The sequence below is a fragment of the Sorex fumeus genome, unplaced genomic scaffold, assembly GCF_029834395.1.
Source record: "Sorex fumeus unplaced genomic scaffold, SorFum_2.1 ptg000005l, whole genome shotgun sequence".
Classification (NCBI taxonomy): domain Eukaryota; kingdom Metazoa; phylum Chordata; class Mammalia; order Eulipotyphla; family Soricidae; genus Sorex; species Sorex fumeus.
Window position 1 is genome coordinate 9,019,659 of NW_026606062.1, and position 19,097 is coordinate 9,038,755.

Here is a 19,097-nt window from a genome sequence, read left to right on the forward strand (position 1 = left end):
TACATCTGGGCCATCTGTAATCATCTGAGGACAAATCCAAATTTTGCTTTGGGTGATTAAAAACCTGCCTCATTAATTAATCTGACTTCCCCTTGGTCTCTCTGAGTACTTTGCTTCTTAAATATTGCTTAGTAGTTCAGCTCAAAGAGGCCGTGGAGTCCAGAACATGATCTTTGACCACTCAAAGAGCAGTAACTTGACTTATCTGGCACATGAAAATAGGAATCATAGCACATTAATCTTTGCATATGTTATTATCTCTTCATTGAGTGGATGAGTGCACGCCCTCTCCTGGGAAGGACCTGCGCTCGGTTTCTTATACAACTGTGACAAGCTAAGAAACAGCAGCTCCCTGCTCTGGCTGTGTTTCCCCATGGCTCTCACAGTGTTGGCCGGTCTCCTTCCCCTGAGTGTCTGTCTCCTGCTGACACCTGGACCCACTGATGCGGGCAGGCTGCTGGTGGTGCCTATGGATGGGAGCCACTGGTTCACCATGAGGTCAGTGGTGGAGCAGCTGGTCCAGAGGGGGCACGAGGTAGTCGTGGTGATGCCAGAGGTGAGTTGGCAACTGAAGAAATCTTCAAACTTTACAACCAAAACCTACTCGACCTCTTATTCTATGGAGGATTATAATCATGAACTTAAGATTTTTGTTGATCATCAATGGAAAATTCGAGAAAAGAATTTGCTACGTTTATTGATAGGCCCATCCAGCAAAGGTCTTTATGACTTTTTCTCACACTGCAAGAGTGTGTTCGACGACAGGAAGCTAGTGAGATACTTGGAAGAGACTTCTTTCGACGCGGTGTTTCTAGATCCTTTTGATATTTGTGGTCTGATTATAGCCAAGTACCTGGCCCTTCCATCTGTGGTCTTTACCAGGGGAGTAGTTTGCCACTATCAGGATGAAGGGACTCAGTGCCCGAGTCCCCTGTCTTATGTCCCTAGAGGATTCTTAGCTTTCTCGGATACCATGACTTTCTGGGAGCGAGTGCGGAATCTCCTCTTCCACATGGAAGAACATTTATTTTGCCACCATTTTATGAAAGTGGCTGTAGATGTGGCTTCTGAGATTATGCAGACCACCATCACCCCCTATGACCTCTACAGCCAAGTGTCCATGTGGTTGTTACGGACTGATTTTGTGTTGGACTATCCCAGACCCGTGATGCCCAACATGGTCTTCATCGGAGGCATCAACTGCCATGCGACAAAGCCCCTGACAGAGGTAAGCCTGTGCCTGATCAGAGGAGGTGAGAATCAGGCCCTGGACTCTGTGTTCTTTACTGAAATGGGTTCTATAGTTATGTTGTCTCGTTTGCCATTTGTCTCTGAGTGAAGGAATCCCCTGTAATCATTTAATTGTGCACTAGATAAATGTGCTCTTTTGGTCATGTGGATGTACTGTTTAGTTGGCTTGTATATTAGCCTCAAATCTTTATTTTTTCAAGTCCTACATTTGGTAAAATAAAGGAAACCACTGTGAACAGTGATTTTCTCCTCTGGCTCTCATTATGAAAATGTGTTCTTATAAGTCTTTGTGATTTGTGTTGCATAGAAAACTTGCAAAATGTTCTGTATTTTCGATGTACCAGAATCTATTCCACTAACCAATCCTGCCTGGTATTTATGCTCTGCTTAAATATTCTTTAACTAGTTCATATTTCCTCAAAGTACAGCAAATTCCTTCAAAAAGAACGAGTGTATGCTAAACATACACTTTTTGGATACTCTTTTTGGAGTGATCACATCAAGATTTAACCGTTTTGAACCTATTCAGTTTCTAAAACTGATCTGTGCTGATTTCATGATTTTTATCAAACACTCATCTATTATACAGGCAATTAAAATATCCCAAATCATTGTGTCACCAAACCCCTTTGGAAGGTAGAGAGCAGCCGCTGAGATTCATGGTTCTGCCGAGGGCACAAATATATTTTATAGTAATTTCTATAAAATCTAAAATGATGGAAGGAACGATATAAAAGTTTCTGAATAAAAATGAATATTTCCTGGGGGCCGGAGCGATAGCACAGTGGGTAGCGTGTTTGCCTTGCACTTGGCCGACCTGGGTTGGCATCCGTGAGCACCAATGTGTGTGACCAAAAAGTAAAAAAAAAGAGATGTTAAAAATGAACATTCCTTAACACGTAGGAGAATGTGGTTTGTGAATTCTTAGTGGATTCATTCAGACCCACTTAAATCACTTAATCACTTAACTTCCCGTTAGTCGTCGATTTGCTCGAGCGGGCGCCAGTAACGTCTCCATTTGTCCCTGTCGCGTGCTAGTGTAGCCCAATGGCATCTGTTCGCTCTGGGAACATGAAGGGCCTCAAACCGATCGTTCATGATCTTGAGGAAGAAGTCTGACCATCTGGTAGGTGGGCGGCCACGCGGTCTTTTGACATCCCGTGGAATCCAATCAGTAACAGCTCTAGTCCAACGGTCGTCTTTAAATCTCATTACGTGACCAGCCCATCTGATTTTCGACACCTTGGCAAATGAGACAGCGTCCCTGATCCTTGATCGTCGACGGATGTCAGAACTCCGGATTCGTTCTCTCATTTGAGTGAAACGTGATATTCCAAGCATAGCTCTTTCTATTCTTCTTTGGGAGACCTGAATAGCGTTCTCATCTTGTTTGCGTAGGGCCCAGGTCTCTGAGGCATATGTTAATGCAGGAAGAACAGTGGAATCAAAGAGATGTGCCCGGAGCCGGAGGTTCTTCGTCCTCTTAGCTATTTCTTCGACGTTCTTGAATGCGTTCCAAGCCGCTCTCTTCCTCCTGCGCAGCTCGGGTGCCAGGTCATTTGTCATGTTGACCTCTCGACCTAGGTACACATAGCTGTTGCATTCGGAGATGGTCGTTCCATTGAGAGTGAATGGGGCGTCAGGAACAAGGCTGTTTCTCATAAACATTGTCTTGTAAGATTCAGCTGTAGTCCTACCTTTCCACACTCACGGTCAAAGTCGGCCAGCATTTGTGCCGCTTGGCTGATGTTTGGTGTTATTAAAAACAAATGTTTGGTGTTTTTAATAACATTCAGACCCAAAGTTAAACTTATTAATTGGGTTCTCAGAAATCGAGACATTCAGTGAATACCAGCTTGTCACAGGGCATATAGGGATGAAAGAAGGCTCTCACATACTCTTTTAGCAACCCTTTTAAAAACACCGTTGGAAAGACCCTTCCATGTAAGTTCCCCTGTCTCCCTAACTTTGGCAGTTTGTTGTAGTGACTCAGCCCTTGGTCTCAGAGCTCACACTGGTTGTGGAGTGCAGTGGGTTGCCCTTGTAACACCGTCTTCCGAGTGGCAGGTTAGACATCACACTCATGGGTGGTATGAGTTGATCCACATCAGCACACTTGTACGAGGATCACTAAAAATCCAGTTCCTGCGTCCTTACATTTCTCCTTTATAATCGAGATGGTATAAAACACTGCTGAAGCGTGTCTTGATAGTCATACATTTCCATGTTCCATTAAACAGCAGCTTGTCATGTTACTGCTGACCCAGGCAGGAGGGAGGAAGTCGGAGCTAAGTGGGGATGGTGTGTTCCTCAGTAGGACTCAAGCGTGCAGAGGAGTGAGGCTTTCGGTGGGATGCCAAGTGGCTGGTGAGAAGAACTGCAGGGACGGATTTCCTCACACCTAAATCTTTAACATAACCGTCAGGGTTCGGCTCCAGGATTCCTAGGAAGGTGACTGACTGATCACTGCTTTGCTCAGATCCTGGAGTCCTGGGATGGTTGGCTGCATTGCTGGCCAACGCTTGAGCTTGATGTTGAAATGTTCCAGTGAAGTTACAAAGAGCACCTGAGCCTGGGCACAGAGCAATGCTGGAGACGGAGAGAGAGCAACAGGGTCTCGGGGAGACACTTACTCCCTCATCCCCCTCAGCCCGCCCCTGAGCCTTTTACTCTTTCCCTTCCGGGGAACTTTGTGTCCTTCCTCTTCAGCATCCTGGTGCTCCTTCTCACCTATAAGCCAGTGCTCTCAGGAACGCTTTCTGCGGTGGTTTCCCCATATTCTCTCTCTTTCCTCTCCCAATTCCTGTGCCGAAAGCCCAGGAGGTGTGTCTCCATCCCCTTACTCCATTCTGTTCCATCCCTGTGGGTTCAGGGATCCTGAAGGTCAGAGGTTCATGTGAGGATTCGCTCTGCCTGTCTTCCAAGCATCTCTCTCATTCAATCCTCCATAGAACATGTCGCCACAATGACCAAGCAGTTCAGGGCTGGATGCGGTGTTCACAGGGTAAGTTGAAGGGAAGTTGTGGGCTGTTACAAGTTGTACTTTATTTTCTACTACTGAGATATATCACCAAGTCCTTGATGTTAAAAGCTAAGATAAGGATTCGGTAGAGCAGGGTGGGCCCTAATTCAGTGTCCTGTTGCCCTGAGAGGACAGTTGTATAAAGATCCAGGAATATTGCATGCAATGTCATGTCCACTGTTCACTTTCCACTGTCCTCCCGTTGTTCATCGATTTACTTGAGCAGGCCCAGTAACGTCTCCATTTTTTTGAGACTTGTCGTTACTGTGTTTGGCATATCGAACACGTGACGGGTAGCTTTCCAGTCTCTGCCATCCGGGTGAGATACTCTCGGTAGCTTGCCGGGCTCTCCGAGAGGGCGGAGGAATCGAACCCGGCTCGACTGTCTGGCTGCGCGCAAGGCAAATGCCTTACCACTGTGCTATCGCTCCAGCCCACAATGCCATGATGAAATTCTTATCACAAATATTGTCATTCTGATCGTATATTTATTATACAAAATGCAGTAAATACTTAACCTGAAGATTTCATCCTCCTAACACCTAGGTATCAGGGGATAATGAGAAATAGTTCATGAATCACATATTAACCATTATGTACAACAATGGTTTTAGAGACCACAATTTCTATCAGTGCCACGTCCTGATCAGGAAGTCCTGGGTATACAGCAGCAATCCCCTTTCTTTGCTGGCTAGAAGGATATTTCTGTGAACTGGTCCCTGTCCTGGCGCTGATAACTTAAAACTTTTGGTCTATACTTTTTTCTGTTTTCCTGAGTTTTGACCTAATGCTCATTTACTCTACGGAATTTCATCTAGGCCAAAAATGCTCTGCAGCTATCCTTCTTCCTTAGACTCTTTTAGACATAAACTTAGGTATTTGTCCTGGTTTGCATAACCTACACAATATGAGAAGTTTCAGTTGTGTACTTCGTGGAATTTGGCTTAATGGAATTTTATCTTTTAAAAAAGATTATAGTTGGGGTCCGTGGTGTTGGGAAATGGGCACTGGTGGAGGGATGTTTATTTGATCCAAGCACAAAAATTTGTAAGTCTAAAATTGTACCTCATGGTGTCTCACTAATAATAATTAAAAAACAAACAAAAAAATTATATTTGAGGAAGTTCCGATGGTGTTGAATTTATAGTATTGGTAAACTACAGGTTATCTGTTTTGAATGCTAAATTAAAAACAGTCAGTAAGTTCAAGATAATAACTGGATGGTTTTTCTCCTAATGGGACAGAGAGAAAGGAAAGAAACTTACCAAAAGAGAGCAAAACTATGGACTCGACTGGATGAAAACTGATGTGTAATTGTTGTGTTGACCATCTTTGTGTTGATCCCAAGAGCATTCTTTCCCTTTAGGTAGTGTTTAGCAGTGGTAGTATTGTGTTCCATTGGGGGGAAAGCTACAGAATCTCTTTTATAAACCTTTTATTTTGTTGTTAAAGAACATGGTTTACAAGAGAAAATTGTACTACAGCTGCTTCATCCATTATCAATCAAAGAACACTTCCATCGAGTCTGTGTTTTGTGTATTGAAATGAATGTTGCTATGAACGCCTGTATGCAGATACCCTATTGAATTGGTATTTCTCCTCTCCTTCCTCTAAATGACTAGCAATGGCATTCTGGGATCATATGTTAATTTATCTATTTGGGGGTGGCACTCAGCAGAGCTTGATGGCTATTTCTGGCTCACTGTTGCTCCTGGCAGTGTTCAGGGAAGGGAAGCCGGAATGAACCCAGGGATCCCTCATGCCGAGTGTTTGCTCCAGTCTGTTGAGTCTGTCCAGCTCCTTTTATATTCATTGATAATGAGCCCCTCTGACTTTTCCCAGAGTTTTTACATCTTTACTCCTTTTGAATGCACTAGTTTACATTTAAAATTTATTGTATTTTTTTTACTAGTATAAGGTGATGTTTTATTGTACTTATATAGTGTATTCTCTTAATAATAAGGGTCTGTGTATTATTCATTTGTCTGTGTTTTTTTTTGAGGGCGGGGAATACAGGTGCTTCCAAGTGTCTGGCTCAGTTATTTATTTATCTATTTCTTTTTGTGTGTGTGTGCACGCATGCACGCGAGTGTGCATGTGCGTGTGTGTGTGTGTGTGTGAATTCTTTCTTCATTTACCTGTGAGTCCTCACTGGAGTGCCACTATCTCCTTGTGAGCACCAGGCTGCTCTTTGCTTTAGAAGGTAATTGGGTTTTTTGGTTGTTGTTGTTATATTGGGAAAAGTTTTCAATTAGCAATAATCAGCAAGAGCGATAGCACAGCGGTAGGGCGTTTGCCTTGCACGCAGCCCACATGGCCGACTCGAGTTCAATTCCTTCGCCCCTCTTGGAGAGCCTGGCAAGCTACCGAGAGTATCTTGCCCGCATCGCAGAGCCTGGCAAGCTACCCGTGACATACTCGATATGCCAAACACAGTAACAAAAAATCTCATGATTTTTTGGGCCTGCTCGAGCAAATTAATGAATAACGAGAGGACCGTGACCGTGTTGTTATATAAAATCTTTTTAATTTGAAGTATTTCATTTCTTTAGTGCATTTATTTGATCTTTGTTTTTGGGCTAATCCAGCAATGCTCTGGGGTTATTGCTCGCTCTGTACTCAGGAATTACTCCGCGTGGTGCTTGGGGAACAAAATGGGATGCCAGAGATGAAATTCGGGTCAGCCACAGGCAAGACAAGCACCGACTGGCTATACTATCGCTCCGGCCCCTCTTTTGTTTAGTTTTTCCTATTTTCTGATATTTGAGTGCATGCCTGTTTTCATTCCAATATCATACTGTTTGTCATCTTAGTGCTTTTCACACTAATCCAAACTCAGGAAGCATATGCCTCTGATTTTCTTCTATGTCTGGATTGCTTTTGCTATTTGGGGTCCTTCGTGACAATAATTGTTCATTCAATTTCCTTGAAAACATCATTGGAATTGAGATATAGATATAAACATTTTAGGTCTAGCATTGGTTTGTCCTTTCTCGCTGGCCCGGGAGCTTAGATTTATTGGATTACACCCATTAGAATGCTCCCGAGACATTCCCATTCCTGTGTGTTTATTGGAATATAGGTAAAGGTAAAGGTAAAGGCCCTCCCGTTGATCGTCGATTTGCTCAAGCGGGCCCAGTAACGTCTCCATTGGAGACTTTGTTGTTACTGTGTCTGGCATACCGAATACTCTCAGTAGCTTGCCGGGCTCTCCGAGAGGGGCGGAGGAATCGAACTCGGGTTATAGCTCTAAACATTTCAGGTTTAACATCCGTATGTACTTTCTCCCTGGCTGCTGGGAGCTTAGGTTTAATGGGTTATACCCAACACAGTACCCCTGAGGGACTCCCATTTCTCTGTGTTTATCTGTAACCTTTTCTCTGTGCTCTGCTTCCCAGCTGGTCAATCACCTTGATCCCCTAATCAGACTCTGTTGAGTTGTAAGGCCAGATCCTTCCAGGACACTGGATTTTTATTTGTTACTGTAATATTGCTCTTCTCTTCTCTTTATGTCCTTTTCATAGTTACTTTAGAGCCATGTCCTTTTTGTGTAGACACAGGAAGATAGTGCTATACTTTTGTAACTTGGGAATTAACTGTCTCGATTAATATTCAGTCCTGGGCATCTGTTTTCTCGACTGAAGCCTGTTACCCCTAGTTCCTAGCATTTTAAAAGCAGGGTCCTGACGAGGGACTGGATGGAGCCAGGGGAAGCTGTGAGCTTCCCTGGCTTCAAAATGGGCCAGGATACACGTTATAATACTTAACTGTAAGTTAAGAACATGGTCATGAACAAATTCTGTCATGATCCAAAGAGTAACAATGACCCTTCGAGGGTTAGGAAAGACTCATCTGGCCTGAGCACTGTTGTCTGAGACCTATTGCGAGATATCCCCATCCTCCAAGCTTAATGTATCTCTTACTGTGTCCATAGAAAATAACTAATAGTATTAAGAAGTAGAATTAAGATGAATGTTTCAATGATTGTTGGACTAGGGAAAGGAAAAATGCACCCCTAGATGCTGTTTCACCATAAGGCACGTCATCTTGCTGGATGGGAATCTGTCCTAGGAGAATCTTCCCCTGAGGGAAGGCCTTTACATCTGTTGATTTCATGACCACAGCTATGTGTGGTTGCTACCCTCAGTGCTTGGAGGTTGCATGCGAGACAAGGCAGCGCGAGACGGAGTGTGGAGAGACTAGCATGAGGGACAGGAGGAGATGGGAATGAGGGGCAGAGTGAAACTGGAATGGGACACTCAGTGAGACTGGACATGTGCTCGGGGAGAATGGAATAAACGGCAACTGATCACCAACCAACCTGGCGGCCTCGTTTCCTCTTTCATCTGCCCAATTGACACTGGCTATGGGGTTGGGGAAGTAGCCGAGACCACTGAACAGAGGCAGGGAGAGAATGCCGCGGTTTCATATTTATTTTGTGATCATAAAATTTATGCTTATAAAAGGAATCCAGTGAATTAGTCGATGGCTTTAACTAAAATATCTATTTTAATCATGTTTATTCTTTCAAGTCATGAATACCTGACACTTTCTATTTATTTGTCTTCTCTGCCCTGCCCTCCAAATGCTGTCTTAGTTTTCAGTGCACAAGTCTTTCATCTCCTTTTCCCTTGTATATTTAGGTTTTCTATGACCTTTATTCTGGAGTGATCGTAAATGGTATTGTGATTGTTTTTTTTTTATTTTTCTTTCTTCTATCTAGTTGTTTATATGTGGAGATGCAATCATTTTTATTAGAATTTTTTTTCTTGCTTATTGGGTCCTACCCAACGATGCTCAGGGGTTACTCCTGGTTCTGCTCTCAGGAGTTACCCACGGCAGTGCTGGGTGGACCAAATGGGATGCCGTGGATCAAACCCAGCTTGTTCGTGTGCCAGACAAATGCCCTTCTTGCTGTACTATCACTCTGGCTCTGCAACCAATTTTTATATATTAATTTAATACCTTATCATTTTATTGAAATCAGTCATTATTCTAGTCGTTTTTTTCATGAACATAGGGTTTTCTATTTACCTAATAGTGTCTTCTTCCAAATCAATAATTTTCTTTTTCAGTTTGGATTTTTTGGACATCACAAATTAATTTTTATATTTTCTAACATATTTTAGACTTTTTATAGTCTCCATTTAACATTATTTTCAAAAACTTAATTTATTTTTTAATTGAATCACTGTGAGATACATTTACATTTACAAAATTTTCATGTTTGAGTTTTTCAGCCCTTTCTCCCCTCTCTGTGCAGTAGAATTTTGCACAAAGGAGACAGTGGTCCAATTCCATTTGGAAATTTGGGACAACAGCGACATCCATCTGGAGAAACTCTTGATTGAATATGATGTGGTCATTTCATTGTGGAACCTTCTACGGGGAGACTCCTATGTCCAATGTTTAGATTCGGCCTTCTGGAACTGAGTTACCATGAATGGTCTTGGTTGACATGATGAACTCAGAGAGTCTCTCACTCTATTCAGGCCATTCTAGGCCATGGGTCCCAATGTGAAGTTCTTTGGCTGATCGTCTCGGTCCTATTTTTGGCATTAAAATCACAGATAATGATCTTGTAGAAGGTGTGTTCTTCTTTATAGAACTTCTCCAGCTCCATGTAGAACTTTTCAATTTCTCCTTCATCATAATTGCATGTTGGTGCATAGACAACGAAGATAGAAATTGCCAGCAGTGAGCCATATCTATTCAAGTGTAATTGTCTGATTGGGGTTGTTAGGCAATTGAATGAATCAATGCTCATGGCCCAGTTCATGTTGACAACGACACCAACACCACCAACACCTCTTTTGTCGCATGTTCCGAGGTACAATTCTTTTCCAGTGTCAAAAACGGTGTAATGTGATTGATGCCTTCTCATCTCAGTCAGTCCAATGATGTCAAAATTGATCTTTTGCGCTTGTACCATCAGGTCTTTGATGGATGCATCCGATGCCAGCATACGTGCATTGAAAGTAGACAGTCACTTTTGTCCTTCTTTGTTTTGGCAGCCTAGTTTGGCCTTGAGATTTTATCAGCCTCTCCTTCCTCACCCTTTTTAATGCTGCCGTTATGGTGGCTCTTTCAAGGTCAGGGAAATGAGACCCGTTGTATTTACTGTTTTTTGCATATTGAATACACCACGGATAGCTTGACAAGCTCTGCTGTGTGGGCGGGATATTCTCAGTAGCTTTCCAGGCTCTTTGAGAGGGATAGAGGGTTTTAGGGTGGCCTCTAATTGCTCTTGCAGGTGTTCCCATGGTTTAAACCATATTTGAGCCCCATCAAATATGGTGCAATAATCTTGAAATATGGGTATTAAGTGTCTTATGGTGTGTCCTGATGGATCTATCACATCTTCCAAGAGGGCAATGGAGATGATTATCCATGACTTCTACTGGGATGTCTTCAATAGCCACACCTACCTGCCCATATACCAATTCCACAGGATGGATATGTCATTCCCAATGTTCTCCCTTCCGAAATCTGACATGTCATTTCGTCCGTAAAGTAGTGAACAGCACCCGACCCAGACAAGGTCAGACCCGAACACCTGAAGAACCTGCCATCAGTACTCATCAATACACTGGCTTGGATCTTCACACATTACCTGTCTGAATGCAAGGTTGCGTCCCAATGGAAAACCAGCAGTACCGTTCTTTTGTATAAGAAGAGAGAGATCCACGACATTGGCAACTATTACCCGATCGGCCTGTTTGTTGTCTACAAGCTGTTCACTAGAGTCATCCTGAGTAGGATTGGCAGAACACTAGATGAAGGACAACCATGCGAGCAAACCGGGTTACGAAAAGGATCCAGCATGTTTGACCATATCCACAGGATAACCAAGCTCATTGAGCTTTCTCGGGAGTTCAAGATGCTGCTCTGTCTAACGTTCATTGATTTAAAGTAGGCCTTTGATTCTGTTGAGACAGAAGGGGTCATCGAAGTCATAGCCAAACAGGGTGTTCAAACTCAATACATCAGGATCCTCTGTGAGTTGTATGATGGATTCATTAGCAGGATCTCACCATTCTACAAGGAAGTGATCATCCATGTCAAGAGAGGAGTTGGGCAGGGTGATACCATTTCACCGAAACTCTTCAGTGCCACCCTCGAGAACGTCATGCGACGACTGGAATGGGAAGAAATGGGAGTGAAGATAGATGGTTGGCAACTACAACACTTCCACTTCGCTGATGACATCGTTCTAATAACACCAAACATTAGCCAAGTGGCCCAAATGCTGGCAGACTTCAACCATGAGTGTGGAAACGTTGGACTATAGCTGATACTCACGAAGACAATGTTTATGAGAAATGGTCTCATTCCTGACGTTCCATTCACTCTCAATGGAATGCCCATCTCCAAATGAAACAGTTACATGTACCTAGATCCAGAAGTCAACATGATGAATGTCCTGGCACCTGAGTTACGCAGGAGGAAGATAGCAGCTTGGAACGCTTTCAAGAGCATAAAAATAAAAATAGCTAAGAGGATGAAGAACTTCCGGTTCAGGCATATCTCTTTGATTCCACTGTTCTTCCTGCATTAACATATGCCTCAAACACCTGGGCCCTACAAAAACAACATGAGAACGCTATTCGAGTTTCCCAAAGAGGAATCAGAAGAGCTATGCTTGGAGTATCACGCTTCAACAAGTGAGAGAAATAATTCGGAATTCCAACCTCCATCAACAATGAAAAATCAGGGATGCTGTCTTTTTTGCCAAGGCATTGAAAATCTGATGGGCTGGACACCTAATGAATGCGATTTGGAGATGACCAATGGACTAGAACCATTACCGACTGGATTCCATGGGACGTCAAAAGATCATGCGGCCACCCACCGATGAGATGGTCTGACTTCTTCGTCAAGACCCTGAACAATAGGTTTGAGGCTCTTCGTGTTCCTAGAACAAACAGACGCCATTGGACCACACTAGCATGCGACAGGGACAAATGGAGACATTACTGGCGTCTGCTTGAGCAAATCGATGAGTAACGGGAAGTCAAGTGATCAAGTGATCATGTCTGAGTTTCAGTTATAAATGATCAAACACACATCTCTCCACCAGAATGCATTTTCCACCACCAATGTCCCCAGTATCCCTCCCGCTGTTCCCACCCCACCACCTGCCTCTGTGGCAGGCACTTTCCTTCTTACTTTCACTCTTACAATCTCTCTACACTTGTGCATTGTGGTTTGCAATACAGGTACTATTGAGAGGCCATTATGTATGGTCCTTGGTCTACTTTCAGCACACACCTCCCATCCAGAATGATCCTTCCAACCAACATTGACTTAGTGGTCCCTTCTCTATCCTAGCTGCCTTCTCCCCTGGAGGCAGACTTAGTTTGGATTTCTTTTATCCTGTTTGTGAAATAATGGTTCTCACTAGAGCTTCCAAAACTGTGTATAAAAGTACTGGAAAGGTGCTTCTGACAAGCACAGGGCTGGTGAGCACCTTGTGAGCATCACAGGTATGGAGGAGAACAATTGAAGTCGATGAGTCAGCTCATCACCTGGCCAGGACAGCCCATAGAGAGGCATTGCTGATCCTGTTTTAGCCTCTGATGGATTCAGAGTTTGGAATGAGTCAACAGGAGTGGTAAGTCCAGTGAAAGGAACATTTTCTTGCTCAACTCACCAGTGCTAAAGGACTCCAAGTCTTTAGAACAAACATGAATGAAATATTAATGCCTTCTATATCTGGGCCATCTGTAATCATCTGAGGACAAATCCAAATTTTGCTTTGGGTGATTAAAAACCTGCCACATTAATTAATCTGACATTCCTTTGGTGTCTCTGAGTTCCTGGGTTCTTATATATTGCTTAGTAGTTCAGCTCAAAGAGGACATAGAGTCCAGAACATGATCTTTGACCAATCAAATTGCAAAAACTTGGCTTATCTGGCACATGCAAACAGGAATTATAACACACTAATATTTGCATATGTTATTATCTCTTCGCTGAGTGGATGAGTGCATGCCCTCTCCTGGGCAGGACCTGTGTTCGCGTTTCCTCTACAACTGTGACAAACTCAGAAACAGCAGCTCCCTGCTCTGGCTGTATTGCCCAATGGCTCTCACGGTGTTGTTTGGTCTCCTTCCCCTGAGTGTCTGTCTCCTGCTGACACCTGGCCCCACTGAGGCGGGCAGGCTGCTGGTGGTGCCTATGGATGGGAGCCACTGGTTCACCATGAGGTCAGTGGTGGAGCAGCTGGTCCAGAGGGGGCACGAGGTAGTCGTGGTGATACCAGAGGTGAGTTTGCAACTGAAGAAATCTTCAAATTTTACAACCAAAACCTACTCACTTTTTTACTCTATGGAGGATTTGAATCATGAACTCAAGATTTTTGTTGATCATCATTGGAAAATCCGAGAAAAAAATTTACTTCCTTTATTGACAGGCCCATCCGGCAAAGGTTTTTATTTCCTTTTCTCACACTGTAAGAGTGTGTTCGATGACAAGAAACTGGTAAGATACTTAGAAGAGACTTCTTTCGACGCGGTGTTTCTAGATCCTTTTGATATTTGTGGTCTGATTATAGCCAAGTACCTGGCCCTTCCATCTGTGGTCTTCACCAGGGGAGTATTTTGCCACTATCAGGATGAAGGGACTCAGTGCCCGAGTCCCCTGTCTTATGTCCCTAGAGGACTCTTAGCTTTCTCGGATACCATGACTTTCTGGGAGCGAGTGCGGAATCTCCTCTTCCACGTGGAAGAACATTTGTTTTGCCACCATTTTATGAAAGTGGCTGTAGATGCTGCCTCTGAGATTATGCAGACCACCATCACCCCCTATGACCTCTACAGCCACGTGTCCATCTGGTTGTTACGGACTGATTTTGTACTGGACTATCCCAGACCCGTGATGCCCAACATGGTTTTCATCGGAGGCATCAACTGCCATGAGAAAAAGCCCCTGACAGAGGTAAGCCCGTGCCTGAGCAAAGGAGGTGAGAATCAGGCCCTGAACTCTGTGTTGTTTACCGGTCTGGGTTCTATAGTTATGTTGTCACATTTGCCATTTGTCTCTGAGTGAATGAATCCTCTGTAATCATCTAATTGAGCACTAGATAAATGTGCTATTTTTTGATGTGGATGTACTGTTTAGTTGGCTTGTATATTAGCCTCAAAAATTTTTTTTTTCAAATCCTACATTTGGTAAAATAAAGGAAACCACTGTGAACAGTGAAACTCTCCTCTGGCTCTCATTATCAAAATGTGTTCTTACAAGTCTTTGTGATTTGTGTTGCATAGAAAACTTGCAAAATGTTCTGTATTTTCGATGTACCAGAATCTATTCCACTAACCAATCCTGCCTGGTATTTATGCTCTGCTTAAATATTCTTTAACTAGTTCATATTTCCTCAAAGTACAGCAAATTCCTTCAAAAAGAACGAGTGTATGCTAAACATGAGACATCTTTTTGGAGTGATCACAGCAAGATTTATCCGTTTTGAAATTAGTCAGTTTAAAAAATTGATCTATGCTGATTTCATAATTTTTATCAAACACTCATCTATTATACAGGCAATTAAAATATCCCAAATCATTGTGTCACCAAACTCCTTTGGAAGGTAGAGCGCAGCCCCTCAGATACATGGTTCTGCCGAGGGCACAAATATATTTTACAGTAATCTCTATAAAATCTAAAACGATGGAAGGAATGATATAAACGTTTCTGAATAAAAATGAACATTTCCTGGGGCCGGAGCGATAGCACAGTGGGTCGGGCATTTGCTTGCACTTGGCCGACCTGGGTTGGCATCCCGTATAGTCCCCCAAGCACTGCCAGAAGTTATTCCTGAGTGCAGAGCCAGGAATAACCCCTGAGCCTCACTAGGTGTGACCCAAAAAGTAAAGTAAAAGTAAAGGATCTCCCGTTGATCATCGATTTGCTCGAGCGGGCCCAGTAACGTCTCCATTGGAGACTTTGTTATTACTGTGTCTGGCATATCGAATACTCTCGGTAGCTTGCCGGGCTCTCCGAGAGGGGGACCAAAAATTAAAAAAAAAGGTAAAGTAAAAAGGCCCTCCCGTTGATTGTCGATTTGCTCCCCGTGACGTATTCGATATGCCAGACACAGTAACAACAAAGTCTCCAATGGAGACGTTACTGGGACCGCTCGAGCAAAAAAAAAAAAGATGTTAAAAATGAACATTCCTTAACATGTAGGAGAATGTGGTTTGTGAATTCTTGGTGGATTCATTCAGACCCAAAGTTAAACTTATTAATTGGGTTCTCAGAAACCTAGTCGTTCAGTAAATACCAGCGTGTCACAGGGCATATTGGGATGAAAGAAGGCTCGCACATACCCTTTTAGCAACCCTTTGGAAAACACTGTTGGAAAGACCCTTCATTTAAGACCCTCTGTCTCCCTAACTTTGGCAGTTTGTTGCAGTGACTCGGCCCTTGGTCTCAGAGCTCACACTGGTTGTGGAGTGCAGTGGGTTGCCCTGATAACACCGTCTTCCTAGTGGCAGGTTAGACATCACACTCATGGATGGCATGAGTTGATGCAATCAGCACACTTGTGCGAGGCTCACTAGAAATTCAGTTCCTGCGTCCTTACATTTCTCCTTTATAATCGAGATGGTATAAAACACTGCTGAAGCGTGTTTTGATAGTCATACATTTCCATGTTCCATTAAACAGTAGCCTGCCATCTTACTGCTGACCCAGGCAGGAGGGAGGAAGTCGGAGCAAAGTGGGGATGGTGTGTTCCTCAGTAGGACAGGCACAAGTGTGCAGAGGAGCGAGGCTTTCAGTGGGATGCAGTGTGACTGGTGACCAGACCTGCAGGAACTCGTTTCCTCACATCCAAATCTGATACATAACCGGCAGTTCTTGGCTCCGGGATTTCTCGGAAGGGAATTGACTGATCACTGCTTTCCTCAGAACCTGGAGTCTTGGGATGGTTGGCTGCATTGCTGGCCAACGCTTGCTTGATCTTGAAATGTTTCTGTAAAGTTACAAAGAGCACCTGAACCTGGGCACAGAGCAATGCGGGCGACGGAGAGAGACCACAGGGTCTCAGGGAGACACATGCTCCCTCATCCCCCTCAGCTCGTCCCCAACCCTTTTATCCTCTCCCTTCCGAGGAACTTTCTGTCCTTCCTCTTCAACATTCTGGTGCTCCTGCTCACCTATAAGCCAGTGCTCTCAGGAACGCTTTCTGCGGTGGTTTCCCCATATTCTCTCTCTTTCCTCTCCCAATTCCTGTGCAGAAAGCCCAGGAGGTGCGTCTCCATCCCCTTACTCCATTCTCTGTTCCATCCCTGTGGGTTCAGGGATCCTGAGGGTCAGAAGTTCACGTGAGGATTTGTTCTGCCTGTTTTTCCAGCGTCTCTCTCATTCAATCCTCCAAAGAACATGTCACAAACTTGACCAACCAGCTCAGGGAATGACAGGGTCTGCAGGGTAGTTGGAGGAAAGTTGTGGGCTGTGACAGGTTGTACTCTGTTGTCTACTACTGAGATACATCACCAAGGACTTGATGTAAGAAACTAAGGATCCAGTAGAGTAGGGTTGGCCCTAATTCAGTGTCCTGCTGACCTGGGAGGATAGTGGTATAAAGATCCAGGAAAATTGCATGCAACGTCATGATGAAATATTTATCACAAATATTGTCATTCTGATTGGATATATATTACCTAAAATCCAGTAAATACTTAACCTGAAGATTTCAACCTCTTGACACCTAGGTATTGGGGAAAATGAGAAATTGTTCAGGAGTCACATATTCACCATTATGTATAACAACAATTTTAGAGACCAATATTCCTTACAGTGCCACATCCTGATCAGGAAGTCCTGGGTATACAGCAGCAATCCTCTTTCTTTGCTGGCTAGAAGGATATTTCTGTGAACTGGTCCCTGTCCTGGCGCTGAACACTTAAAACGTTTGGTCTATACTTTTTTCTGTTTTCCTGAGTTTTGACCCAATGCTCATTTACTCTACGGAATTTCATCTAGGCCAAAAATGCTCTGCAGCTATCCTTTTTCCTTAGACTCTTTTAGACATAAACTTAGGTATTTGTCCTGGTTTGCATAACCTACGCAATATGAGAAGTTTCAGTTGTGTACTTTGTGGATTTGGCTTAATGGGATTTTACCTTTTAAAAAAGATTATAGTTGAGGAAGTTCCGATGGTGTTGAATTTATAGTGTTGGTAAACTACAGGTTATCTGTTTTGAATGCTAAATTAAATCAGTCAATAAGTTCAAGATAATCACTGGATGGTTTTTCTCCTAATGGGACAGAGAGAAAGGAAAGAAACTTACCAAAAGAGAGCAAAACTATGGACAAGACTGGATGAAAACTGAAGTGTAATTGTTGTGTTGGTCATCTTTGTGTTGATCCCAAAAGCATTATTTCCCTTTTGGTAGTGTATAGTAGTGGTAGTGTTGTGTTCCATTGAGGAAAACCACGGAATCTCTTTTATAAACCTTTTATTTTGTTGTTAAAGAACATGGTTTACAAGAGAAAATTGTACTACAGCTGCTTCATCCATCATCAGTCAAAGAACACTTCCATCGAGTCTGTGTTTTGTGTATTGAAACCAATGTTGCTATGAATACCTGTATGCAGATACCCTATTGATGTGATATTTTTCATCTCCTTCCCATAAATGAATAGCAATGGCAATCTGGGGTCACATGCTATTTTATCTTTTTTGCGGGGGAGGCCACTCACAGGACTTTATGACTATTTCTGGCTCACTATTGCTCCCAGCAGTGTTCAGTGGGTCAGAGAAGCCGGAATGAACCCAGGGCTCCCTCATGCCGAGTGTTTGCTCCAGTCTGTTGAGTCTGTCCAGTTCCTTTTATATTCATTGATAAGGGGCCTCTATGACATTCCCCAGAGTTTGTACATCTTTGCTCCTTTTGAATGCACTAGTTTACATTTAAAATTTATTGTATACTTATTTTTACAAGTATAAGCATTGTACTTTTATTGTACTATTGTACTATTATTGTACTTTTATAGTACTTTTATAGTAAAACTACTATAAAAGTACTTTTTTGATAGTACTTTTATAGTAAAAGTACTTTTATAGTACTTTCATAGTACTATTATTGTACTATTGTACTATTATTGTACTTTCATAGTGTATTTTCCTAATAATAGGGGTCTGTGCATTGTTCATTTGTCTGTGTTGGTTTTTTTTGGGGGGTAGATAAGCATTTCTAAGTGTTTGGCTCAGTTATTTATCTGTTTGTGTGTGTGTGTGTGTGTGTGTGTGTGAGTTCTTCAGTTTAACTGCGAGTCTCCATTGGAGGCTCCATTGGAGACGCGCAGTTAAACTGAATATCTAAACTAAAACTCTAATATCTCCTTCTGAGCACCAGGCTGCACTTTGCTTTAGACGATAATTGGATCTTTCGGTGGTTGTTTTGAATTTGGTTCTTTGAATTTGGAGCAGTTCATTTCTGTAGTGCAGTTCTTTAATCTTTGTTTTTGGGCCAATCCATCAATGCTCAGGGGTTATTCCTGGCTCTGTACTCAGGAATTACTCCGTGCAGTCTTGGGGAACAAAATGGGATGCCAGGGATGAAACTCGGGTCAGCCGCATGCAAGACAAGCACCGGACTGGCTATACTATTGCTCTGACCCCTCTTTCATATAGTTCTTCCTATTTTCTGATATTTGAGTGCATGCCTGTTTTCATTCCAATATCATACTCTTTGTAATGTTAGTGCTTTTCACAGTAGTCCAAACTCAGGAAGCATATGCCTCTGATTTTCTTCAATCTCAGGATTGCTTTTGCTATTTGGGGTCTTTCGTGACAATCATTGTTCATTCAATTTCC

The 19,097-nt window shown here is 43.0% G+C and overlaps 2 protein-coding genes across 2 annotated transcripts; both read left to right on the plus strand.

Moving 5' to 3' along the window:
• The first annotated feature begins 373 nt into the window (after positions 1–373).
• Positions 374–1,339, plus strand: LOC130030285 (UDP-glucuronosyltransferase 1A9-like). Its single transcript, XM_056121532.1, has one exon. The coding sequence runs from the start codon at positions 374–376 to the stop codon at positions 1,337–1,339; it is 966 nt and encodes a 321-aa protein (XP_055977507.1).
• Positions 1,340–13,291: 11,952 nt separating this feature from the next.
• LOC130030449 (UDP-glucuronosyltransferase 1A9-like) lies at positions 13,292–14,398 on the plus strand. Its single transcript, XM_056121740.1, has one exon. The coding sequence runs from the start codon at positions 13,358–13,360 to the stop codon at positions 14,321–14,323; it is 966 nt and encodes a 321-aa protein (XP_055977715.1). The 5' UTR covers positions 13,292–13,357; the 3' UTR covers positions 14,324–14,398.
• The last annotated feature ends 4,699 nt before the right edge of the window (positions 14,399–19,097 follow it).

Excerpts from the sequence above, each read along its gene's own strand:
- LOC130030285 (XM_056121532.1), top strand. The coding sequence starts at position 374 with ATGGCTCTCACAGTGTTGGCCGGTCTCCTTCCCCTGAGTGTCTGTCTC.
- LOC130030449 (XM_056121740.1), top strand. The coding sequence starts at position 13,358 with ATGGCTCTCACGGTGTTGTTTGGTCTCCTTCCCCTGAGTGTCTGTCTC.